The sequence below is a fragment of the Apteryx mantelli genome, chromosome 7, assembly GCF_036417845.1.
Source record: "Apteryx mantelli isolate bAptMan1 chromosome 7, bAptMan1.hap1, whole genome shotgun sequence".
Classification (NCBI taxonomy): domain Eukaryota; kingdom Metazoa; phylum Chordata; class Aves; order Apterygiformes; family Apterygidae; genus Apteryx; species Apteryx mantelli.
Window position 1 is genome coordinate 35,643,279 of NC_089984.1, and position 27,755 is coordinate 35,671,033.

At 38.5% G+C, this 27,755-nt stretch overlaps 1 protein-coding gene across 1 annotated transcript in view; it reads right to left on the reverse strand.

The window, feature by feature from the left end:
* ABLIM1 (actin binding LIM protein 1) overlaps positions 1–27,755 on the reverse strand; it is a 147,525-nt gene that overhangs the window by 6,747 nt on the left and 113,023 nt on the right. Inside the window, exons 11-19 of the mRNA XM_067300285.1 lie at positions 24,403–24,438; positions 23,020–23,149; positions 10,528–10,632; positions 8,137–8,184; positions 5,612–5,758; positions 3,310–3,401; positions 3,096–3,192; positions 945–1,006; positions 595–655 (exon numbers count right to left, since the gene is read on the reverse strand). Of these exons, the coding sequence (XP_067156386.1) occupies positions 595–655; positions 945–1,006; positions 3,096–3,192; positions 3,310–3,401; positions 5,612–5,758; positions 8,137–8,184; positions 10,528–10,632; positions 23,020–23,149; positions 24,403–24,438 (778 nt within the window). The remainder of the gene's footprint in view (positions 1–594; positions 656–944; positions 1,007–3,095; positions 3,193–3,309; positions 3,402–5,611; positions 5,759–8,136; positions 8,185–10,527; positions 10,633–23,019; positions 23,150–24,402; positions 24,439–27,755) is intronic.

A 27,755-nucleotide genomic window follows, 5' to 3' on the forward strand; every position in this document is an offset into this window, starting at 1 on the left:
AGGGATCAGTCTCACTTTTGAGGCAACTGGTCTCTCTTGTCTCTATGAGCTCAAACCATTTCAAAACATCAACTGACATAAAGTTTTATAACTTCGATAAATACTAATTGTCACTTTATTACAGATGGGGAAAATGAGGGAAGGACTGGTATCAGATCAGCTCAAAGTCACAAAGCAAATCCAAGTAGTGCTGGGATTACTATGCGTTATCCTCCGTTCTTCACCATAGCTCATTCTTTCAGACCATGCAGTGGTTGATAATTTTCAGAGAAAAAAAACACCATAACAAAACTCAAAACATATTCCTAATTAGCTACAGGTTACCTGCTTTCCATTTGCACCAGTGCTAAGGTAGTCTCTTGGCATAAACAAGGATCAGCTCTACACAGCAGATTTACCAAAATAAACCCAAACTTTTTAATATGTATTTGCAGAGTTCGAGTTAATTGTCGAGTTTACCAGATGAAGTTAAAATGTACTGAGCAAATACAAAGCAACCATATCCATGACTTTAAAAAAGAACAGCTGAAATGATCAAACATCTTAACGTGTTCTATAATAAAGTGGCATGTAAAAAAAGCTCCTCAGCCTTACCTCTAACTCCGCCACTCACATCCCCATAACTGTTGTACTGACCAAAATCTGTAGACACCGGCTGTAACAGGAAAAGCGGACATGCACATAAAGTCACAGTTCCTGACTTCACAAATGGGTTGGTATTTTGGGAGTAACAAATTATTTCAAGCTTTTCCCCCCCAATTTTCATAGGCTTTCTTGCATTTTTAATAATCTGGTTTGTGGGAAGGGAAACTAGGTTTTGTCTGACTTCAGATGATTTTATAAGCAAGTTTGATCTAACTGGAAATTCAATACACTTAGCAGGGAAATAAATACCACAGACGATTAAAGCCACCTTCCACTTCTCGAAATTGCCATCATCTTACCCTGTGAAGCCCATTTCTTCCATAGCCAGGGAGAGAAGAGGTCTTGGAAGCTGAAGCATGTGCTGTTGAATGAGGAAGAGAAAAATCTTTTATTGGAAAAAATCCTATGGAAACTCAAAACCAAGAACATTTAAGGAATCAACTAGCACAAAAACACAATTAAAAGAGCTAACCATATACATAACCAACTGAGACACACTGACTTTAAGAAACTAACATCTCAGCCCCAAATTCATCACATCCTTCCATACATTCTGTAAGTTACATGCAGCATTGTCATGTTGTGGTGGCAGGTCATCAGAAAGGGACACTTGTGATTTTGCTGTGATCAAAATCAAAGGTGGTCTCCACTGTGTCGAAAGTAATGCTTAAAGATTAGAGAACAGAGCAGAATAACTTTTTAGTCATTAGGTAGATAAAGTATTATAAATTTGTTGATTAGGTACACTGTGTGATTTCTTATGATGAGATCAAGGAAAAGAACAAGGGAAATCTAACAAGATTAGCACTGCTGGACTGGATAGATTCCCTGTTAGTGTCCCGGGCTGGTATTGCCCTCTCCTAAGTGGTCCACATGGTTTATAATATCTTACTGTACCCTATGAACCTTACATGAGCTTCCTTCTACCCTACCCACTGCAAGTAGTATAAAGAATAATACTTTATAGCAATTATACTCCCAGCTGCTGCTGCTGCATAACCCAAGTTACCAGAGAGAGACTAACATTCACCGTTGTGACTAGCACACTCCATTCTCTCTGTATTCACATGCTTTAGCTTTCAGTACGTTTTGCTACAAAGGAGAAAGGGTTATTAGTTTTGATCCTGCAACAATGTAATTGGCAGAGGTTTGAGCACTGACTTCAGCAGGAGAGGATCAGAACAGGCAGTGGTGACTCAGTTTAAACAAATTTGAGAATGTGGCAACCTAATTTGAATTTATTGTTATCTTGCACATGGCATGACACTTCTGAGAACATGACATGAATCAATAGATCTCCATGCCTCCTGCTTTCCACCGAAATAGCAATGAAATAAGATATATGGAGACATTCAGCTTAGCATTTGCACTGACCCCAGAAATTGCACGAGCAAGATAATGTGGATATGTCAAGGGTGTGTTTTAAAATATAGATAAAAAGATGGACAGACAACTAGAGAGATTGCCAGTGTAAGGGTCAACAGCACCTCTACAGTTACTACAGCCCCCTCAGACAAGACCCTCCATATAAGAATGCAATTTTTGACCTTTTAAACATTATTTTTACCACAGGAGGGTAGTGGATGTGGAACCTGAGGCATTCAGAAGAATGCATGTTGGCGATAAGAAGCTTTGGAAAAGGCATCAGTGATTCCACAAAAGGCATCTGTGGTACTACTGAGCGCACTGATCCAAGTCTTGCCACAGATGTTCTCTCCCAGACCATAATAGAGGCAACAGACTTATATAACAACGAACACAAGGAAATCTTAATTTGTTTGGCAACTGCTCCACTAGATGACTCCAAGGAGAGTCATCTTGTACCTTCTTGGCTAAAGCACAGCTGCTGTGCTGCAAGGACCTGTGGATGTAGAGAGTGAAATAAAACCACAAAAACCTCTGGAGTACTGAGATGGCCACAGATGTATCAAGACTTGCAACGAGGCCAAGAATCTAAGCCAGCTGTTAAGCAAAGTTGGTGCTTTTGCCTTTGCTCTGGAACATAATACACCCGGTCAAAATGCCAGCCAAGACAGAGACATTGGCTGTGTTTGGAATATGCATCCCCACTCATAAACGTGGCTGATTTTCTGTTCCTGGGAGGAGAGACTAAGCAGTGATGGGAATCACCAGTTTGAGAAAATGTGTTATTGTAATTTAATAAACTAGTCTACTAGCATATGCATGAGGTAATAGTTACTGCTATATTTGACTTCCCTCTTTATCTATATTAGAAAATCTCTCTCCCAGAAATTGCCTCAAAATCTTCAGCCTCATATTTCTTCTAACTAAAAAAAATACAAAACCAAGCATCACCCTTCTCCCCTTCCCAAAACCAGCTAATGAGTTAGGCCATGCTTTTCAGGGGAGAACAACAGGCATATACATTTCAAGGGGTCTCCTAGAACCAGTCATTGTTCATTACTAGGTCTATTGCCTATATGAATTACCTGGAGAATCATAACGACTGGCAGAAAGGGATGACCTATCACGAATCTCCTTTTCCATCTCTTCTTTCAGTATCAATTGTCCCAGACCAGAGTTGAGCTATAAACAGCAATTAAAAATATTGCAATAAAATAAAGTGATTAAGGTATTAATAGAAATTGCTTATGGAATAAAAAGGGCATTTTTTGGTTGGTGTTCAGACAAGGTTATAATAACCTTCAAAAGCTGTTCCTCCTGCAGCTGCCGGCGTCTCTGTAGTTCTTCATCTTCTTCCTCTCTTCCACTCGATCTGCGTCTCATGTCAGCTCCTGCTTCCATAAAACCACAATACAGAAAGAGCTTTTTACATCAGTTCTACCACATCAATACTAGTTCAAAGTACTGGTCAGTTTGATTTACTAAATAAAGCAAGCAGTATTTTCTTGCAGACTCAAAAGCCTTTTTCAAAACTCACCCTTAATAGAAGTCACTCAGATAGTCTGCTCTATGGCTGCCAGGCTTCTACTAATATTAACAAGAAGTTAAACTGTACATGGGTTTTCAACCAAGCAACAGTCTGGGATACAAAAGCTACCCATCAACTTAATAGAGAAAAGGAGTTTAGTTAGCTAATTATGGAAATATGGGGTTTAAGGGCACTGGTACATGTACCAATGGTTGAAAACAGGAGGTCTGATTTACATTTATACTTCTATCTAGGCTCAGAAAAGCAAATCTGAATTAACATTTCAAGTGGAAAATGAAATTACATTACTTTCCTAAATACTCATATTTGGAATGAACATGGCCTTATTTCTAGTCTAAAATGGAGTAAACTAATTTAATTGATCCTTTGGATAAAGCTAAAATGAATTAAGACCACTTTACTTTTGAACAAGTGTTCTAAATTTTAGTTTCTCACTTTTTACTGATTAATCTTTATTTTCTTGAATATTTATGAGAAATGGCCCAATTAAGACAGCAGGACATTTCAACGAATACATAGAATATGATATTGCTGAAGGCAGTTAGACACTACATAAATTCTTTCTTCACAGGCTACACCCTGAGGCAGTTATACAACAATCCTAGAGGAGACAAACTTTTATTTGAACGAAGACTAAATTTTGCAACTAAACTATCAGAAGGTTTGCTGAAAGGGGAAAAACAAAAAGTCACAGAGAAATTAAGCCTTTGTAGTTAAATTATGTATTATTTTGTTTAGTGTTTCAGGCTTTTGCAAAACTTTTCAGTACAATAGTAGGAATACTCCTCTTTTGATAGCTGAGTTCAGTTTAGCTCTGTACATAAAGTATCAGACTCAGACAATCAGATAACAAATTTAAAAACCTGGGGCTTGAAGGTTTGTTTTTTAGTGATTAATCTTGTACAGTGTCTTTCTATTTCCGAATGCAAAATAGCCATATCACATTTTTAACCGTACAGTTTCCAAACAGTCCGGTTTAGTTTCTCAGGTGTAACAAAATCACCTGAGAGCCAATTTACAAAGAAGTTTTACTGGAAACAATCAAAAGTTGTCATCCATTGCCTAGAGACTGAGCTGACAGCCAACACTTTTAGCAAAGGCTCCACCTCAGCCAGCTGGCATAACAACGCTGCCGTTACCACAGACCCTGCCAGGAGAGTTTTAAGTACCTATATGTTATCAATGTGATCGTAAGGTTTCTGAGGTTCCAGTGCTCCATAAATGACACTCCCCCAAAGTCCTGAAAGTCCCCACTGCATGTACAGCCCCTTCCATTGGTCATGTCAACACAAACCACTGAGCTCTGCCACCCTGGGCCTCCTCTCCCAGCCCCTCCGTGAAAACCCTGCTGCAAGGAAAGCCATAAATTCCTACACAGAAATCTGAAACGGGCAAGACCTTCAGCATTTCTGAGGTGACTTTGTGGATGAGCCAAGGTAGGTAGTTTACTTTATACTATGTTTTACTTGGGGTCAACAAAATCAACAGAGAAGACAAATACAGTACCAAAAAAAAGTTAAGAAATGATCATGTACGTGATTTAAAGAAAACAAAACAAGATACGTGCAGTGCAACAACACAGAAGAAAAATACACAGTCTGTAGAAACAGTGATTCTGAAAAACATGACTTTTTTAGCCTATTAACTGTGCCGCTGCAGTCATTGCTTCTTGTCACAGAAATAGCCATGTGGCCAGAAGCAATGATATTTTCCATTAAATATTTACTATTAGTTTAGGACTAAAGGACTATATAAAGAGTAACTGAAAGAAGTCAGGCTTGCATGACACATCATACTGTTTGTGAACTACTTCATGGGAGTATCTGTGTGAACAATTCCAATGTGCTTTTGCAAAATGTCTTTTCCTCAGCCCTATTCAACAGTTATAACTACACGGGCACCCAGACGTCTCACCAGAAGGACTACACTTTGCAGTGAAGATATGGGGTGGACACAGTCCTCGCCGCTGGATCTTATAGATTCAATATTAGTCTACTTTGGTTACCAGTACCTTTTAATCCGCATCACTTGTACCATCTTTCTTTTGCATACCTATGGCCGCAAGGGAGGGAGGACCTGGCCAGTGGTCCGTCTCAATCTTTGGTATCTCGTTGGGTGCTGGTGCATGGGCTGCTGGGAACTTGGAGGACTTGATGATATCCTCGGAGGACTTGCTCTGTGCTGCCAAAGCAGCTGCATCTAGATGGCAATCAGGGAACTTAGCTATGTAATAATCAGTATCAATGTAAAGGTTTTCCTTATTTTGGCAAAATTTTATGCTTTACAAGAAGTCCATTTTCAAAAGTGAACATCTTTATGTTTTGCCATTTTAACTGCAATTTGAAGCAAAGAAATATCTTCCTCCTGCCAGTATCTTGTGATCAAACCCTCCTCCCTTCCCTCATCCCCACCCTCAAAATAACCCCAAATCAGCCTTGGATTTTACTAGGGTTTTACATTGTTAGAATGATTAAGCAAGAGCGAGAAAATTCAAGCTAACGGTGTGTGCCAAAATCTCCTGAGAAGATCTGACTATTAACAAAGAGCTCTAATGTGCTGGTTTGTCTTCCCTCTGGGGCAAGAAAACAGAAACATTTCAGAGGGACAGCACTAACTTCACTAAAGCTAATTATTTCCTGTGCTTCTGTGAAAAGCTATAAAACAAAAACAAAAAAAAAGGAAACCTGAAGCAAACAGATGCATTTATTTAACCAGTGGAATTTTTCTGCTTATGTATTTTGTAATTAACATGCAGTAATAAAAGTAGAAGTGAATTTATTAATAAATACTAAACTTCATTCAGATCACCTCAGCAGAGAAAGGCATCTCCAGTGAAATGAACCTCACCAATAACATAGCTCAGTAGTGTGACACACATTTAAGATTCCAGTCTGAGCCATCATCTCTTAAAATCATGTGGGGATGTGCATTGTGCCTTCCACTTCTTGACATGCAAAAAATCCAACTGAATTCAGTTTGTAATGAAAACAGCCATAATTACCTATTATCTGCAAACCATTTGTTCAAAACACCTTAACTTATACAATCAATTTTTTCTTTTTTCTTTTTTTTTAATAGAAAAACATCTGTTAAGGCAGTGATGCAGAACACAAGCAAAAGGAGATGGTTCTCAATAAAAGATTCATTTTTAACATGTAAAATGTTTACTACTCAAAGCTGAGATTTCTAAGCAACACAAGGGACTGAGATATCCTTATTGCCATTAATTTATGGGAATTGCTCATCCAATCCATTCAAGGTAGTCTGAAAACACCAGTATTAGATGTCATTGGGAATTCTGGGAATTTTATGATTGGGAAACTATAAGTATAATTACAAGCACGTAAGAAGCTAGTCAGAGTTTACAAAAGCATGACTTCAAACAGTACTTACATATTAGAATTGGTGATGTCAGTGGTTAAACATTCACATGTTAATGGGATGTGAGGAGACATTAAAACCATAAAAATAAACAAAAATAATGTTAAGACTTTCTAAAATGAGCATATGGTTTCAAAACTTAAAAAGTAAAAAAGGAAAAAAAACTGATGTAAAACCACAATAGTGTTGTTCTTTGGATGCTCACTCCTGTCTACGGAGAGGATTTCCCTGTATTTCTTAATCATTTCAATCCAATGGCTCTCAGGCAATTGTTCATCTAAAGCGTATAGTACTCCTCATTGGCTACTTAATCCTAAATAAATTTCACTGGATAAAGAGTCTGCAAAGGGATGCAAACTCAAAGTGTTTAAAAAGTAGACACATCTGTCTTTTAGCAAATTACATAAAAATCTTCTCCTATTTAAAGTCTTTTTTCACAAGAGAAGGGAAAAGTGGACACATTTACTTATAACATATTTATAATACTTGCTCGGCAGTATTAAAGACTGGTAAGGCAGCTGGCCTCTGCTTTTGTTATTTCAGGCTTGCTAAAACAACGACTGTTCTAAACCTTCCGGACTAGAAACACTATTGTCCAACTCTAATCTAAACACTGGAAAAACAAATAGAGTGTACTACCTGAGCTGTTTTACAGGGTTTGACAGTCAAATTAGCCCTGTCAGTGGTAAGTAACCTATATTATCTTCAATAAACTGAAGATTCTTAGTTAAAGCACAGGTACATTTGGAATTCTAATCTGATGATAACATGTTCACCTTTGCTGATGAGATAAAGAATTGTACTTTTTTTGTCTAAAATAAATATTTTCCATGAAGTTTCTGTCAGCGAATGGACTGTTGCTAATCCATTTTACCATGATGAATACCTGTACTCTGAAAATATAAACTTAAAGAAGTGAAATACAGAAAGGCATTACAATGCTAAAGAGGCAGTAAAATCCCAGTTAGTGGCAATTTTGCTGTTAACATCAACGTGGCCAACATTTAAACCATATGATACAAATCAAACAACATGCTTTAAAACATAATCACTCAGCACGACATGCAATAGAAGTGGTTTAAAGTTTGAATTTCTCATTTTTAATGCTCATACATTAAATTTTGAATGTTTTTCACTAGTCTGTGTATCTTAGTTTAGTTGACACTCTGACTTTGAAATATAAGTAGATCATTTACCGTGTTGTTTGTAGATTGGTGGTTTTCTGTAAATATTGACGCCTTGATCTGTGAAATTAAGTAGTAAGAAAAATGTGAATATGGGAACTATTTCAGCTGTAGAAAAAGATAACTCCAACACTGAAACAACAGACAGACCAAATCAAGGATGTAGTACAAGAAAAAGCCAGAAAACTAATCCCAGTTTTACACAGAACCAGTTTATTTGATGAAAAGAAAATGTAAGAACAAGTGAAAAGTCAAAGACGTGACACGAAGTCCTTTGGAGTTTATTCTGTAATATGTGGATGCATCTAAGTCATGTACAATCTATTTTAAAAATTCAGAAGACTGTTACTGGGATAAAAGTTACAGTGGAAATGCAAACAAACAAGAAATTTCAGTGTTGAAGACACAAGCAATTTGGCAAAAAACTACCCCAAATAATTTCTGTGGGAAATTGTGCTTCAGTTGTAACAGCTCAATTTCCTTTCCAACTGACTGGTTGGACTGAGTTGAGGAGAATGCAATGAGCCTACAGGTCACTTTAAAATCCAGAGAACAAAATAACTGCCTAATATGCTATTCTGAACAGTCAGCAACAAGTAGACTTCACTGAGTCAAAGGGATGCTTTATGTGATGTTAACTGATATAATGCTAATTCTCAAACCACAAGGACAGATCTTTTCTTTATAATTTTTTTTTTTTATGTAGAGATCACTACGTTGCACACTATCAATGTAAATTAGAATAAAAGCACTTCCCAGAACTCTAATGCAGTAAATCTACAGCATGGCTAAAAGTTCTAATATTTTCCAAAACAATGATGTTTAAGAGAGGAAGCTGTTTGTTCTAAAAAACCTCACAACACTTCATGCATTCTGTACAGCTAAAAATACAAAAGTTAATCCAAAACTAGTGCTGCAGTGCTAAATCAAACTCAGAATCCTATCATAAGTCATGAGTTACCAGAAACTAGAAAATTAATGTCAGAAACCAATTTTGCTACTTCATGCTCCCTAAATATTTTTCAGTTACAGTAGCAAAATGATCAAAAAACATTTTAGAAATACATGCTATATATCACAGATCCAATTAAAGTACTGCAGGAGACAACTTCACCTTTGGCTTTAAGGAAAGTTAAACCTAGAAATCTATGGAAATAGAGGCAAATCTTACTCTATAGAACCCTACATCCTTGACTAAATAGGCAAATTCATTGCACACAAAGAAACCACAGTATTTCTTTCTCTTCAGTGATCTGTTGTGCCTACTTGAATAGCAAATAGGTATAAACACTACAAGGGTAGTCATGCAGTACTTTTGTGCACACCTATGCCAGAAAGCTAGAACATACTTCTTCTGCGGCTGCGCTGTGCCAGCTGAAGAGGATCTCTCTCCCACCAACCAATCACTCCCACCAAGACAGGCGTTATTACTCAACAGAGCTATTCATGCAAGTGCACCTTAATTTACGCAAGTCAGCGTGAGCCACATTAGCATAAGCAGCTGAAATAGCCTGCCTTAGCCAAGCCAGCTCATACTGACTTAAAGGGAGAGCTCACACAAACAGTTTATCTGCCAGATTTGAGGGAAGGATGAGAAGGAATAATCTCTGGCAGTGTGAAGGGTACTGACTGAAGGTGGCTTGAGGAATAACTGGATATAGTAGGCTTTCAGCCAGCACTGATGCAGTCAGAAGATGTATGTCCACAGCCCAAGGGACACGTACCCTCTTTCCATCAAAATAAAAGACAGAGGAACAGAGGATCTTCTCACAGGCTGGAAGAATTGTGCAGCTGACTTTAAAACAGAGACTACCCTTTGCAGAGAGGACATCCTGATTCATACATATCCTTGCAGATCTGCAGGTCTCTATGGGGACACCAGCCAACGTATGAAACAAGTACAGAAAAGTCCTCACCCAGCTAAAAAGAAAACAACACTAAACTAGAACTGTTTGCTTCAAGACTGAAGCAAGTCATGTCAAGACAGACAATGAACTACATATGTAATTGCTCACTGGTCAGCTCTTTCCTGCATGCCACTGTAAATCAAACCCAAATCCTCCAAAGTCAGCAGAGTTATGCTGGTGCTCAGCTGGTGCAACTGGGAGAAGAATCAGGCCCTACATAACTCATATCCAGCTCACGGGCTGTTAACAGACCCTGAAAAACAAGGCATTCTAACAGTTAAACACCTGATTGACAGAGCAAGGTATAAACCATGATGCGTCCCAAAAATTTCTTAACACAATACTCCTCTCAGCAAGCTCAGGAGCAGGCAGTTCCCAACATTGTGTGTGCATCCCACGGTAAACAGCGTGAAACAATGGAGACAAGACAAAAGTTACAAAGGCTACATTCTACACTGTGACAGGACACCGAGACACATACAGTGCCAGCTCCTACCTGGAACATGGAAATGTTTAGGGGCCTGAGCGTAAGTTGGAGTGAGAGGGCGGCTGTCTGGCCGATAGGGGACAGGGGAGTTCCGACCGCTGGACGGCTCATTGCCTCCAATGAAAGAATGGAGAAAACAAAATGAGAAGAGGGAGAGCAATAAAAAAAAGCAAGCCCAATCAAACCCAACCAAAAATCGGTGGAATCAAAACCTCCAGGGAAGAAAGAAGTTTGAACCAAAAATACAAATGCAAACAATAACAAGATCTGGTAGCCCTGTTGACTTTGCTTTCTGACATTCCTGCAGAGACAAAGCTTCATGTTTAGACTGGAGTTGAGTTTTAGCAGCTCCCACTCATTCTGACGGCATGCAGGTAGGAGCTGTGTGCTGGAAGCTGGTGGTTAGATGGGCAAGGTGGAAAAGAATAATGGAAGGTTACTTGACAACGATTTAGTATGGAGACTGACATTTGGAGTTAAAAGTCACAGGCATGGAGCATAGTAAGTCATATGCAAACTCAAAATGAAACCAACTTCCAAGCAGGTAGAAGCAGATGTTGGCAGCTACTATAGTATCCTAAACCAAAAGATCACAGAAGCCAGAGATGGAAAATAGCTGTTAGGTCACTTGGCCCATATCACAAGGCCTAACTGTTCCTTACACACTCTTTCATTGGTTTAGTCCTTTGATAGTAAATTTTTGATATCTCATGGCAAAATAATTTGCAAAGCAATGCAGCCCACCTGACTGCGGCACCAAAATCATTGGTGCCACCCATATCTCTGTCAATGACAAATTTTGCTCTGATAACAATAGTTCATGACTGCTGATTCAGCAAACCTAAATCCAATGTCTAAAAAATTAAGTTTTATTTATAAGATTATTCTTATCAGAATTATTTCTTTGCCTCCTAACAACCCACCATATTAATCCAACAGCCCTGAAAGATCCTCTGGCTGTCAGGGCCAGAGGGCTGTTACAGAACCATGCAGGCTGATCCCCAAGCATCAAGACTTAAAAGCCAGATTTCCAAATACAAGACTGTGTATATACCATAAAGAATGATATTGCCTTTTACTTTGTGCCATTCTTCAAACTAGTGCAAACTGTCACAAGCAGTAATAGTCTACCTGATTTCTCATTTTGCATGGGTGTGAGTGACCACAAAGATGAAGGGTAGGGGAACATCAAACCCCTTTAATTTTTCAGATATGCACAAAGGAATAAAAAACCTAGCAGAACTTATCAACAAAGCAAGAGAAAAGTAGGAGACAAGTACAAGAGGGCTATAAAACACAACAGAAAAGAAATTGCAGGCCTCCTTTCAGCTGCATATTTCCTGTGTCCCATTAGAGGGTCTGAAACCCCTGACTCAGCACACTTCTTATTTACATATTGTTTGGGGGGCAGGGGGAGAAAAAGAAAGTATTTTTTACACTCTTCCTCTTTTACTAGAGGGGTCACCTTTTAATCTGAAAGGCACTGGAAGGGCAAAACAATGCTCTTTACGTATCTTGCTGAGGGATCTGTGCCACATATCCTCTGTCAGTGTACGAGTTAAATTATCTGCATACACATGCTTTAAAAACTACATGCACACACAGTTCGGGGGGCCTGGGTGTACAATCTGTCCAGATGAATGCATGTGCACAATTCTGTATTTAGCACCTTGATATTTTGGCCCTGAATGACTTATTGTACATTATATCCTCCAACATGATATTCTGTCACCCACAGAACATTTTGGGTCCTGTGATGTTGAGTTTCTGGCCAGATAACAGTCAACACTAGATTTACTAGCTTTGAATAGCAGAATGAATGAATATTTTAAATAACATTGTCATATTTCAGTCTATTGTCCTTTACTTGGTAATTCTAACCTTGTGTTCTCCTAGTCCATCCTTTGAAAAACCCTGACAGTGACACATCTAACTTGGTTAGACTTATTTTACTTGTCTTTGTTTCTATGAAGAGATTATGAGTTACTTTTCAGCAAAACCATTATTTAATAAAGAAAAACCCCAATGTTTAGAAGGCTTGAAGATACAGCTCATTCTAAAATTTATAACCTTTATGCACACAGGTCATTCTGTCTTCCAGCTTCTGTTGGCAATGAATAAATTCAATGAAAGAGAAGAATCAAGAAAGATTTACTGAACCACGGACTGTCACAGCAGAGGAGCCACAAGTATGTTTTGCCTGCTGGGAGATGGTAGTCAAAATGGATAGTTTTTTTTCTTTTCTTAGAATGTGGACATGTTAATTTTACAAGGCTTCTATCACCAGCATTGCAAATACAGGGAAGAGACACTTCTTACACCTCCTCTTTATTTCAGCTAGACACAACCAAGTCCATAAACGTATGATGGCTAATCTCACATCTGGTACACTGATAATTTGTTTAGAGAGAACTTCTAACGTTATATAATGCATACAGCCACAATTAGCCTGCTATCCTGCACATGTTGCTTTACAGATGTTTTTGTTGCATTGTATTTCCTGGGGTTCCTGTACGGTGTCTGTCTTTCTAATGAGTCCAGCTAATACTGAAAAATGACTCTTCTTTGCACATGCTAAGATGGCAGGCTCATTAACTCTAACCACTGCAGGAGAGAATGGTACATCTACTTAGACTCTCATTAGATCACTCCTGATGATCACTCTCATAATGAAGCTTAAGTGCTCCAGAAGCAGCTGTAAAAACACCCACTATTTATGAAAGCAGAATTTTGTGTTAAAGTTCATGTTCAGGAACCTGCTTCTGCATAAAATCATGAATATAATTCTTTCAGTTTGCTTGTAATCCTTAAAAATCACTACGAGTTACACAGAAAACCAAAATGTTTTGTTCCTCAACTACCAAATCTGTTTCTAAATCCTTTTTTCTTTTTGTATTTATTTTACTGAAACAAATCTGTAAAATCTATGTGGGACTGCTATAAGGTTTCAGTTCATCCAAATATCCATTTTTCAGTTAAAGAAAAATAAATAAGTCTCAACTTGCTAAGAAGAGTTGTACAGCTTTATCTTGAACAGCTTTAATGTTCCGGTTACAACAGTTCTTATGAGCATAAAAGTTTAGGAGTATCATTCTAGAGTTTGCTTGGACATTTTTTGGATTTTGTTGGAAAATGGCACTGCCTTGAGCCTAAAATGATCTCTAATAAGTAACACAGGTTTGATAGGCATTTGCTGAACTGTAGGCAGTGCCTAAAGGTCCAGAAAAGGCTAGCAGTTGCGAGTCCCTCACCTTAGCACAGTAATACAGCCAAAGGAGATGGTTCAAGGTCTCTCAGAAGCACAGGCAGTTTGAACTCAGATATATCTCAGATGATATGGGGCTGGTACAACTAAAAACAGAAGGAACTGATAGGCCAGAAAGTTGAAGAGTCCTAAAGAATTTGGCCAACTATTGCTGCTGTTATAAGACGAATGGAAAAGGTGTGTGCAGTGACAGCTGCTGCTGAAATTCTAGCAGTATTTTCTGTCCTATACACTGGATCTCACAGATGACAACACCTGGCTTTCTAGGCTTGACACAAGCAAAATACATAATGTAGACATGGCTGTTTGGTTTGCTTCAGTAATCTACTGTCTATGCAAGTGTCTAGACTGTCTAGGTTTAGATTTGATCCTGTCTTGCCCCAGATGAGGGACCCTGGTACAAAACCAATTTGGAATCAAACCCAACGTAAGGACCCTGAGAGCATCCCCCCTCCTGGGGCTTTTGCTGCTTGAGCTCAGGGCTAAGTAAGAGATGGTGCAGCTGAGGGCAACCTTCTTCCCTCTGGTGACCTTGGAAAGAGCTCTGCCAGACAATTCTGCTGGGAGGCCTCAACAAGGCTGTCCTGCCGCCTTTTCCCTTTCTCTTGGGAGTTGCTTTTAAGCTAAGGCCCTATTGCTGGGCCTTGCCTGAGATCCGACTGTGTCACAGCCGTGCCTATGCCTGGCTACAGACCTCATTGATCTGGACCCTGATCTGCAGACTGACTTGCTGGCTTGACCTCAGACCTGCTTCATCAGTATGGACCTGCATGGCGATCACTGGCCTGTGCCTGCCCTGGTAAATATCACCAGACCTGACCCTAACCCTGATTTGCTGATGCCTTTTCCAGCTTAACTTCAGACCTGCCTTGTCACCACAGATTTGTCTGGGGATATGGACTATTGGGTGAACCTGGCTACCATCCCTGGGCCTGCCCTGGTCAGCTTGCTCATGGCTGTGGGACTGGGCCCTGGTTGGCGTGACTCCTGCCCTGACAGCCATGCTATCACATTTGCCTGCTGGCTCCCTTCCCTTAGGGAGCAGCTGTCAGCCACCTGACACCAAAATTTAGGAAGTACAACAAACTTCCCATTTTCTTCCACTTCTACAGAAGTCCCTTAGGAAGGACAGCTCCAGTAAATACTACAACATACATCACAATAGATCTAAACCATATATATATATTATGATGAAGGAGGGGGAAGGGCACAAAAAACTAGATTTTTCTGGCAAAGAGAAGCACATTGTGGCTAATGTTTTTATAAACTGTTTTGAACAGTGGACAAAAATGGCGCAGCATCTAACTACCATCTTGGTAGTTATACCTCCACTCTTTCAGCATTTAAGATACAAGAAAACACTCAAGAAGCTATGCAGATTATAAGACAGTGAAGATGAATGCACTGCCTTCTCTTCCTCAGTCATGCACAGATAACGTAGTGATGCAGAATGAAGCTGCAAGAAAAAGAAAATCATAAAAAGGGGAGGGAAAAAGGAGAAGGAAGAGGTAAAATAGAATTTAGTAACTTAGTGGAGAATGAAAGAATGCTAATGCAGGTGATTTTAATCTTTGTAGGAGATCACAGGAGATGCACAAAAGAAAGGGTTTTGAAGTGAATAAAAATGACTGATCACACTTTGGTCAGTCTTTCAGGAAAACTGCATTGTTTTTCTATTGACTCCAGAATATGAAACATCTTGTTGGGTTTCTTGCTGAGGGGAATAAATGTTTCCAAGTTCAAAGAAAATTCACATTCAACTGAAAATGATGCAGCACATCATGACCTGCAGTGGTCAGGGATATAATTGCTTCACTATATACAGCACAACATAATGCAGGTTCCTGTTGCTTTCTAAGTGTTCATCGCTGGGCCAACTTGTGATTCACAAGCTGAATTTAAGGAATCAGGCCAAAAAACCCAGTACGCAACCAAAACTGAGCCTTCTGTCAACTTGTGATTTAGTTGCTGTACTTCTGAATCAACCCAGAAAAGTGAGCTCAACAGCACTTGAAAGCCTAAGTCCCTTTTAGGTTTTGTCAAACCACCATTCATCAGCTTGCCCAGATGTATAGCCCATATTTTCCACACAGAACAGAAAGCCCTAAAACAACCAAAGCATGGCTGTTTTCCAGAGCAGAGCTCTCAGCTGCATCTGCAAAACCCTGGAAATAGTTATCACACACAGAGAGTACTGGATTTCAGAGATGTGCCTGAGGGAACATTATGTAAGCAAAGCAGGAATCTGTGAAAACCAAGCCCAAATTCACTATGAAAGTGGGCAGATTCATTATGAGAAGGTCTGTGAGCAGAGAAATGCCTCTCAACTCAGAGCTCTTTTTACTCAGGAATCTTACGGGGGCTTTGCAATATTTATGAATGCCTCTGAAAAATTTTAGGCACGTGCCATGAAATCCTGGCTCTAAATGAGTGTTTTGTCTCTGAGTTCATTAGGGTCAGGGTTTCTTTCATTCATGGACTTGTTTTCACTCTTTCATAGCAGAGACAGTACGTTATAGAGACAAGCCCAAATTCAATGGGGAGCCCAAATAAGTCTGAGTCTAAGCTGATGGATATTGCATCCTCTTCTAATCCTTTCAACACATATGTCACATCAATGACCTTTTATTACAACTTTCTTAGCAATATTTAGCCCGTTTACTCCTCAGAGGTCTTCTCTAAGTTTGGCCTTCTCTACAAGGCTTGAGCATTACGCTGATTTAACTGAGATATATGTAAACACACTGAAACTGGTCTAAATGTCAACTTTTCTGGCTTGATGAAATATAATATACACTGGCATAACATGTCATATACTACTTTCATTATCATTATGCTGTTTGGAAATCATGTGCCTCTACCAAAGCAGTTATGGCATGATCCACATTCTGTGACTCCTAAAGAAATAAAAAATAAAGCTTTCTGAAATCCTTACCTTACAAACTTACATGCAGTTCACCTCCCTGCTAAAGGCACAAGTGGCTTTGAAAGAGGATGACCAAGTACAAAGGAGATCACATGATGCCTCTTCTTTGAATCAGCACAAATGTATCGCATCTAATTAACCCCAGACAGGGCTACAGACCTCATTTTAGAGGTATTCACAAGGGTCTAATTCCCTGGTAGGCATAGAAATGCCACTTCCAAGGGTAAAGGCAGTTCTTTAAACTTTGGAAAAGGACACCTAGAATACTGAAGGCATCCCCTGATGCCTTGAAGGCATCAAGGAGTCATTAGATGCAGCCAGATCAATCTTTCTTCTCTGCTGCACAGATGTAAAAAGGAGGTACTTGGACATATGTAGTATACAGGGAAGACAAATAAAGAGCCATGTGGGACACTCAGATCAACCCTATCAATGGATAACAGAGTATCTACTCATAAACATGGAATAGTGAAAGGTACATATGATACAGTGCAACCGAACTTCACCCAACACTACTTGAATGTCAAAAAACACCAAACAAAACCCCGAAATCATACACTGGGCAAACTATACTATCTCTTCCTATAAAAACATATATATTTACATGTTGTAACAATAGTAGGGTTTATTTAACAAAAATATTACCTCTCCCTATAATCTTGTCTTTCTTTAACTTCATGTGCACTGGTGGTGCATAAACGTGTACACACACTATGTGTGCTTTCAGCCTACATTTGATTAAGAACTATCTTCCATCATAATCTTTTTATAGGACAAGCCAGAGCTTCGGGAACATTATGAATCTTTGTCTTATGTTTGGGTTTTGTGAGCATTTAGCTGATCGTTTACATGCTGGACAAATTACACAGGACTTCAGGCCATTTTGACCTAAGACAATAACCTGCATGCACAGATCGCTTTACATTTGTCATCTATATCACACAATGCTTGCATGTTGGATAATTTATTCTAGCTATACTGCCTTTGCACCAGTGAAACAATTTATATAACTGTCTGAAATGCACTAGTTCAGCTACAAACCCTTCCATCCAACATTCTGCCTTTTGTGTGGTATTATAGGTTTTAAGACAGTAGGAACCACTATAATCCTAAAGTTCAGGCAAAAGGACTAGTATCTACTGAGAGTAGGTTAAACATGCGTATTCTTAAGAAAAGGTTCCTGCTTGATTAAACATTTTTAAGTGATGTGAAGAAATAAAACCTTTCCTAAGCTGTTTTGAAAGCTACCTATCTCCATCTTAAACAATAAGTTAGAGCAATGATGATGATTTTGCCTAATTATAATGTTCAATTATAGGACCTTATTATATCTGCCTGCTACAGCAGAGAGCCTTCTGCTACCACACATTTCTTTTACACAGGTACATAGACACTGAACAAATCACCACTGAATCTTTCCATTTGATAGTGTTAATAAATTAACAGCCATAACCTTTTCACTACAAGGTTTGGAATTATTTGATGGTTCTTCTCTGAAGCTTCAGCAGTTTTTCTTATGTCACCCATCCTGTTGGGACTGTGGAACTAGCATTCTGCTGTAAGCCTGATTCAAGTATCTAACACATCTACTTGTACCTGCCATTCTATTATTTATCCATCCAAAAACTACAACAGCTCTTTTAGCTGGAGTATCTCTTTCCGCCGTCCTGACTACCACCCACCAGAACAATCATGTCGTTTTCAGAGCTACTGTTCTCCCCCAGCATGTACAGACAGACAATATCCCTTAGAAGCACGACTTACATTTGATTACAATGAAAATGGCTGTTATTTTCCTGCACACTGTTCACTGAGAAAAGCGATGCTCTTTGTTGACTACTATTCTCACAGTCTTTACGTCATCAGGAAACTCTGCAATATTTTCTTCCAGATCACTAATAAAAATACCCAAAATGTCACTTTCTCTGTGTATGTTTTATAAATGTCTGAGTTTGGCTCAATGCCTTGGGGGAACTCAGCTTGCAGTGATGTTGAGTGAAGCTAGACTGAAACACAACAGCGTATTTTTGTTTTGTTGAGTAGTCTCTTTCCCCCTCAGAGAGAAAAAACAGATTGGAATGAAGACCATGGGTATATTCCCACCACATAAATTTAGGTATCAAACTTAGGTGCTCCAGGTCACCTAAAGGAGGTGCTGCTTCTTCTCAACCTACTATTAGGAGACCACTCTCCCAATTCAGGCATGTAAATAACAAGATGTGAATACCTGCCACCTGCCCCACCCCTGTGTACCATGTCCTCAGATGGTGAACACTATCACAGAAACATGAAATTGAGCTTTGGGGAAGTTTGTTAAGATACAACAGCTGAAACTAGATCAAAGAATCCTGTCCAGGCCTAAGCCCTTTATGTAAAATTTTCAGAAAGTGGTGGATTCTTATAATGTTTTATGTGCATCCACCTGAAAACAAACATACCTGCCCCTTTCAGTACAGTGCTTGTAATCCTATTTGGCCATTTGTACTGATAACTGAGCCACAAACCTAATCTTCACAACAGGTGCTCTTCTGAAATCTGAAAACAATATGCATGGATTTCAAAGAGTTCTTCTGACACATCTGTTGAAGAAGCTATTTTCTCAACAGAAAAAGGATGAAAATGCCACTTGAAAGAATGTGAGCATTAATTTAAATTTACAGCAAAGAAACATTAAAATTGCAAAGTTTATGGATTAACTGCATGCTGAAATGAGCACTGTATCTATTTTTAAGGGTCCCAATCTTTTAAGTTCGAAGTGAGATTTTTTTATAGCGACATAATAATAAAGTTAAAAGTGCATATTAATGAAAATAATCAAGTAAAATACAAGACTAAAATCAGTAATGGTGATCTGAGTGTTTGAAGAGATAAAATATTGAAATCTATTAGCATTTCTTGAAAGTCCATGACAACAACCTCTTTGCAACTGTTTTTAATGCTGTCCAGTGCTGTCTGCACTAATCAGTGGTGCCAGAATAGAAACTATGCTCAACTTACTCAATTGCTTCTTTTTGAGCTCTTGTAGGTAATATAAGCTACGACCTTCTCTCCCAACAGAAGAGAGGACAAAGCCAGATAGTGCTCCAACAGAAGCAAAGGCAAAATCACCTTCATAGAAAGCATGAACCAGAACTAAAAGCTTAATGAGCTGAATGAGCTCTTTGAAGGGATACAGCATGAGAACAATAAACCTCCCACCAAAAATCAAACCATGAAAAATAAAAGATTAAAAAAACCAGAAAGGATGAGATCCTCAGCTAGTATAAATCTGTGCAACTCTACTGCCTTCAGCAGAGTTTGCTGATTCTCACTAGTTGAGGAGAGGTCTACCGATTGCATATTGTGGGGCACTAATTATTGCCAATACAATTAATAATGATGAATTTTCTTGTTGCCATTGATCTTTATTCAATACGAATTTTTTGTGTGTGTGTTTTTGATCACCTTGATTCCATCTGGGCAATATTTGTAGTTACTTTTTAACTTCACGCTTTAAGAATGTGGAAATTTTAATTAAATCTGATATGCTAGTTGTTGTATGGATTGTCATGTACTGCTTTAGAAAGAAACTAAATTAAGTACATATGGGTTCTAAATAATAAATGAAAATGCTTTCCTGTATATTTCTAATAGGTAATCGTTTAATGACTCTTCAACTAGGGCCCTTAGAAATGACATATTTCCTCCGAGAAAGGACATTATGTCTACTCTAATATAGCTGTAAGTGTAACGGCACATTTCGAGGCATGCTCAGCTACACAGCCAATGACGACCTTATGGAGATGCACCTTATTAGCTTTGACAGAATGCTAATAGATCTCCACTCTGAACGCTACTCCCTGGAGAGGCCTGGCTCCTTACCTTTGACATGGGGGATGAAGTGGTGTCGGAAGGGGGAGTTGGGGCGGGAGTCATGGTGGGTGGAGCTGATACTGCTAGTGCGCAGGTATGACAACCGCTGCACACCAGTAGAGAGCAGCTCTGCAGCAGCAGGGAATCGGGGGGCAGGACAAAATGAAAACAAAGAAAAACAATAAGAGAAAGGCAGGGAAGGAGGCTTCAAAGGAAGAAAAAAAAAAGTATTGAACAATTAGGATTCTGAAAAGTAGGAAGAAAAGGTTAAAAGACGTACCAAAGGGTTCATAAATGTTAAGACAGTTACAGGAAGTATTTGAAGAGAGGCTTGAATTTTTAATCCTTTGCTACTTTAGCATAACATTCATTGGCTTAATGAGCTTCTGACCTATGCCTTGTTATTAAAAAGTAGCCTGCCACCATCATGCAAACACCACAAACATTGATGCTCAATTAGTTCAGAATGCAGCTGTTCTGAAAAGAGCCCGACCAAAAAACGTCAGTCAAAAGGCACGCAAGCTGCCTTCTATTGTTTTAAGACATTCCAAAAATGCTGCCAACATCAACTAGGGCACCATGGGAGGAAAAAGCTGCAAACTCTTTCAAAACTTGTAACACTCAAATTGTTTAAAGAACTTTATGCTGACAGCATCAACATAGTGGTTCACTTCTCTCTCAAGGGCTAGGTGGGAGCCAAAGAGAAGTTATCTGGGGTCACTAGGTTTATTCAGAGAGAAATTGCTCTTGCAAATAACATGGTGATAAGAAGTGTCATTAGGAGAAAAATGGTAAATATATATGTCTTATTATTCAACATGAATAACACCATTGAAAAATTACAGAGTAACATTAACAACTACCCCAAGGCAGGGTGGCAAAGATCAAAATAATGAATTCTACAGAATTACTTCTGTTTTATATGAGAAACAGAAACAGGTGAGCCAAAGATGAGATTATCTGAACAGTGATAAGCTTGAACAAAAATATTCCCAGAATTTCCCACAGGCTGCAAACTCTGGAAGATTTCAGATCTGGATCCAAACTCTGGGGCTTGGATCCATCTGTCCATTACAAGAATTATATAAACTGAGACTGCTTGTGAGGAAGGTCCTTGACTGAACAGAGACAGTAAAAGTCATAATCACACTGAAGTCTGGACCAAGGCCTGGATTTGTTCATATCCTTGATACAACTGATATAAATGGAAAAATCCCCACAGAATTGCCAGAGTCAAGAGACAGAAGTTTGCAGCTTTTTCACACTTTGTCAGTCTCCTTTGGTTTTAGCTGTAGTGTCAACTCAAAACACAACCATGTTGTCAGCACTAAATATCAGACACAATTTGCTTCTGTCCCACCTCACTTGGGTCCTTTAAATAAAGCATTCACTGACAGGCACAATTAGCCGCTTTCAGCCCACCCCCACTAGGAAATGGCTACAGCATTCAAGTTCCACAGTGGTGGCTCTACAATAAATCTTTAATTTTAAAAATGCAGCTCTGATTGTGTATGGGTTTTTGGCATCCCAACCATGCATCTGTAATCACCAAGGAAGACGGAACTGCATGATTGTATTACTTAATTTAAAAACAGATCACAAACATTTAGTTCATTAATATCAAGAATAAGATCAGTCTTGAACAGTATTCAATGAACAGTGTTGAGAGATACATTTTTAATGCAATTTGTATTTGGATGAACAGTCCAAGTTCATGTATTGCTTTCATATATACAACCAGTAATTCTGAATGCACTGGGAATCTGAACGCCCTGTATGTTTTCTATATTGTACATGCAACTTTATTACTGCTACGTGAGTAACTGAAGTTTGTGTTTTTTAAAACTTACTTAGCTATTGCCTATGGTTCTAGTTAAAAAAAAAAAAAAAAAGTAAAATTATCTTGGCAACCACAAGTCCATGTTTTTAAAAATGACCAGCAATTTGGACTATCTGGGTTTTTGGGTGCTTAACCTGAGATTCCATGGCTGCACCAAGCTTTAAAAGCTAGGTATGCAGCATTTCCTGAAAAGATGGCCCATCAAAAGGATTTTTAAGGAGGGAGGAATCCTACATTAGTTACTTCTGTATAGTCAAGTTACAATTTTTTTTTTCCCTCAAGATGTGATACTTTCCCCAAATGCCAGAATGAAGCTCATGATTCACCACTACAAACTGTTGCTTACTTTCAAAAACATGCAAATGTTTAAAAAATTAATTAAAAACAAACCCAGAAGATCACTATTTATGATATAAGGCACACTCATTAATCTAGTGCAAAAGACTGCCTGAATAAAAAGAAAAAAAAAACAGGTAGAAAAAAGGACATTAAAATATGCAACAATTTTTCAATTCTAAATTTTCACTACTAAGAGAAACAACTGCTTCTCTATGCCATTCAGTGACATGATAAAGAAACAATACTTTTATGTATACTTCTAATGCAGTTGGCCCTTACCAGGTCTGTGGAAATGCTGAGGGGAACGTGACATGGTGGGTGTGTAGCTGTGGCGACTGTACACTGGAGAATTAATAGAGCCCTGACTAGTAGATCTGTGAATCATGCGATCCCGAACATCCTGATAACCCTGCAGGATAGAAGCATTTCAAAAGAATTCACTAATACATGTAAATGCACCTTATGCAGTTTTTAGCAGCACTTAACTTTCATGGAACTGAAGACATCAGGAGAAGCTATTGAAATAAAAACATTCCTGAAGCTTTCAACCTACTTCAGTATTACTGTTTTCTTTTTTTTTTTCCAAATGATCTGTACCAAAGATTCCAATCCATTTTTAAAGTCATTATCAGGGTTCTGTCTGGGAAGGTTCAAATTGCACCTGTCCTTCAGGGTAACTTCTATTAAATTCCATGTTATCCTAGATTTCCCCATGCTTGTGATTCCTTAAGGGACGCTGTGCTCATAGTACATCTGTCCTGTAGCTTACTGTACAGATGAATGAACTAGCCTTCAACTAGCTAACTTGGAGGCCAGTAAAAATTCAATAGCTGCAGCACAGAGTTCTCTGTAGCTTAATTTACCGTGTTTCTCAACTAGCCACAGCAAAGGGTTTTAGTATCCAAATTAGATTCCCCTTGCATCTGAAAACAACACACCTGCTTGTAGAGTGAAACACAGTTTACTCGGTTTCTTGTAAAAAACAAAACAAAGCAAACCAAGCAGAACAAATGGGAAAGGAGTGATTTGAATGCATGAAAACACAGGACAAATTTTATAGCAACTTTTTAACATGTAGCAATCAGAGCGACTTTTAGTTAACAAACAAGCAACAGCCCCCACTCCCAAAACAGTAATGCTTATGCAATGGCACCTACACAATTTTGACAAATGACTTTACAAATATTTAATGTTACTGCGATGTTCATAAAAGCCCCTAGGGAAAAAAAAAACAAAACAAGGCCATAGTTATGTTTTCTTCAAGACAAAATTGCCAATGTTTCAGTAGCAACCATGGCATATTATTTAAATGCTTTGAGCAGCATTTTAGGTCATGTAGTTCAACTGGATCCTGAGATCTGAGTCCCTGTCTGCGCCACAAGAAAGATGAACACGCAAGAAGTGACCTCTGCTGGACAAAAGACTCTGCTTTGTAGAAAACAAATCAGTTAGAGTAGCAGTTTCATTTATCGTATAATCTGTCAAGGAGAACTTAGTGCTTTCTTTTTAGATTTAATTTTCCTTAAGTTTTAATTATCAGAAAACATGCCTATGCAGCAGAGGTGGATCAGATTGGTAACAAAATCAACACCTGCATTTTATTCCTGAAATAAATAACTAATCATAGTAACATACTGTCCCCAAAGGTTCCACCAAACTTACTTCTGCAGAAGGGGTAGGAGATAACGTCCTTGGAGACTGCAAAGACATAAAAAATAAGGTTACAGAAACATCCTTGCATGTGCTGGGCCAGAAAACGGCAATCTAAACATTGCTGCAGGTACACAGATACATGGCAGTATAAAATGGCAGTGTAGACATAACTGAGGCCATTATAACACTGAAAACTAATTTTTCTACATTGCTCAGGAACTGTTCCTTAAGTCATTGAAGCAACTTAAGTTTCTGGGAGAAATATAACAGTAAGTGAGATTAATTCAGTCAAATATTATGCAACAACATCTCTGAGCCACCTAATCATTATGGTAATTAAAACATAGCTGTAAAGATCAAAATCTGAAAGAGTTATTAGTTTAATAACTGTGCCTGTTATGAAGAAATCTTTAAAGTGGAAATCAAAAGTAAATAATCTTAACTCAGGGCTTTGCATGGCATCAGGAATACAGAAAAACTTTCAGGATGAAGCATATTTCTCCTCCAACACACATACTCTGGCAAAAGTCTGCCTCTCCCCAAGGCCTTACATTTCATATACTATCCTTACAAAGCAGTAAGCAGTTGTCATCAACATTTCTTTGATATGATCTCTCTTTAAATTAGCTATGGGCTCTTCCATAGTTATGCAAGGAGAACAGACAGGAATTACAAGCGTCTAAATTGGAGGAACTATGCAAAAGCAAATGGGCATAGTACTTATGAATAGCTTCTACTACAGAGCTAGGGAAACTGAGGCATGAAATACTTTTTAAAAATGAAGCATAAGATCATGCATTAGTTGGCAGTACAAACAAGAATAAAGGCTATGTATGATTCCCAGTTATGTACTTTTAATTACAAGACATTTTGAAGCTGGAAGATCAGAATTTAAAGTATTTCATTTATGCACTAAACTTCAATATTATTCCATTGCCATAGTAAACCCAGCAAGAACTGATGCTTTTAAATAAGGCCACAATTATTACAGTACCATATAACTGTTAAGATAATGTCTCAGAAGCAAAACTGCTGATTCTGCTCTATCTGTTACAATGAAGTACAACAGTAGTGTAAAATGCATGCAGAATTTCCGGTAATAAATGTCCACCTATACACTTAGTGGTGAGAGACCATAAAAGGGGCTGGTGACATTGGGAATGCACAATATCCAAATAAAGGAGTGACATTTTTAGTTTGGGTACAGAACATCTCCTTTTGAGCAATAAAGCTTTTAAAAACTTCTCTATCAAAGCCTTCTTCTACATTCTTGTTTTCCTAATCCTTATAACTGCACAAGTTCTATACAGAAAAACACCATTTTATTATAGATTGAATAGCAGCAGCCATGAAAACTTCACTATCCTCATGAAATATATCACATTACAGTGCTCTGTAGCATCATTTTCTACAAAAACAATGAATGAAAACCTAACACTTGCAATATAAATGAACAAAGCACAGTTTGTGGTGTGCTTTCCCAAGTTTTTCTACAAGTAATTTACATATTTACCATAAGTAAACCGATTTCCATAATCTGCTGTGGTTGCCTAGATGCTATGCTAAAGTAATTAACTATTGTAAATAGTAGTCACAGGACTCTAAGACTGAGAAGATATCCCAGACAGTGACTTGATTCCATGACCAACCTTTCATATAATTCTACTTCACCGCTGTCTGATATCATGTCCGTGCTTTTTGGGAAAGGCAACCATATGCTACAGCCAACTTACTGTTTTATCGTGCACAGGTGAACTACCTTATCTCAAATTCTGAGTCTGCCAGGGAAAGTTTGGTTCTTTGCTGTTTGTGAGGTCTTTTAAAATTTGTTCTATCAAAGAAGTTTTCACACTAGTCAGTTTGAAATACACTGTACAAGTAAAGTGGGAAGGATAAGCTCACTTCCAGAACAGCAAGCCAGCGAAAATACAAAGTGATGACTCTGGATTAAAACAAAACAAAATCTGTGTGGAAATCCTGCTCTGACCAAATTTATGGTAAAACTCACTGCAACAGGCTCAATGTTCTATTACTTTTAAGACCTAAGGGACTGCTCAGATACTTGAAGTCATATAGATCCTTTCATGGTCTGGGAAATTTTGGCAAACACTATTTTAGCCACATTTACAGATGTCATTTTATAATAGAAGTTCCAGCATTTTCCACTGATCTCATTTTAATATTCTTTTTGTTGTAGTATGAGGTAAGGAGTTTGCTCTGTTTTGAAGCATCTGTCATGTCAGAAGAAATACTTTACAACAGCTTGTTTTCAGGAGGCTGTTACAGACGTTCAGTGCTTTCAACTGACAGAATACAAGATGCAGGTAAAATACTGCTTCTCTAAATATTTATGCAGGAAAAGTCAGAGCTGAAAAAAAGATTCGATTTCTGTGCTGGTCAGGCTGCTAGCAGGGCAGAAGTAATGGGACCTATCATTCTGTGACCTAAATGACAGTTTTTGGAAAGTTTATCAGTACATTAAGTGTCTGTCTCAGTAGGAGAAAGTTTATTTAGTGATCTCAAGAAAGCAGATCTTCTAAAACAACCATAGCGTACCAGAGGACTCCTCATGAGCTTCCTTTCACTTCCCCCCATAACTGCTGAAGCATCTTCACAGTATCTAGCATGTCAGCTCCCGCTAGATGGTGCTGTATGAAAACATTTTTCATCACAGACTTTCAGAAAAACAACATCGTGATTTAATTGATCAAGAGAGACTGTCAGTGAGAAACTCCTCAAAGCATTTTTTTTTCATTGCAATAAAGAAAAATGTCTATTGCTGTCCTTTCTCACTTTCAGTGGCTAAAGTGTCCCTGCAATCTGGGTATGTCCTCTCCACTGGGTTAACTTTGGCAGCTCTTGCACATTTCCCTCATACACCCAGGAATTACCTGAATTTAGTGATGTTTTTAGTCAAGGTGAAGGACATTTCTGGAGTACAAGTTAGAGCTCAGGTTCTCTTTTTATTTAATGCCACCACATGCACACGTTTTGCAAAGAGAATGCAGGCTAAATCACTCAAATAGTTTTAGTCTTCCAAAACCTTATCACAAAGCTCTCTGGGTTCCAGAAGGTCAAACAGTTTTCCAGTACTTGCTGAGAAAGGATCACAGAAAGTGATTTAGCCTACCATGGAACGAAGAACAATGTGACATGATCCTGAAGTCTTGAGCAAGACAGCTTCAGACAGGATACACTAACTGGGACTGATTTTGGAGCATGTCTCCCTGTATTTGGGCTATACTAGTCCAGACTCTTGGGCCTTTGTGCCAAACCTGAATTAAATCTACAGTGAAAGCCTAGCCAAAATTATTCTTTTGCTTACTTCAGCAAAACAAAGCACGACTTTAGCTGAAGTCAGC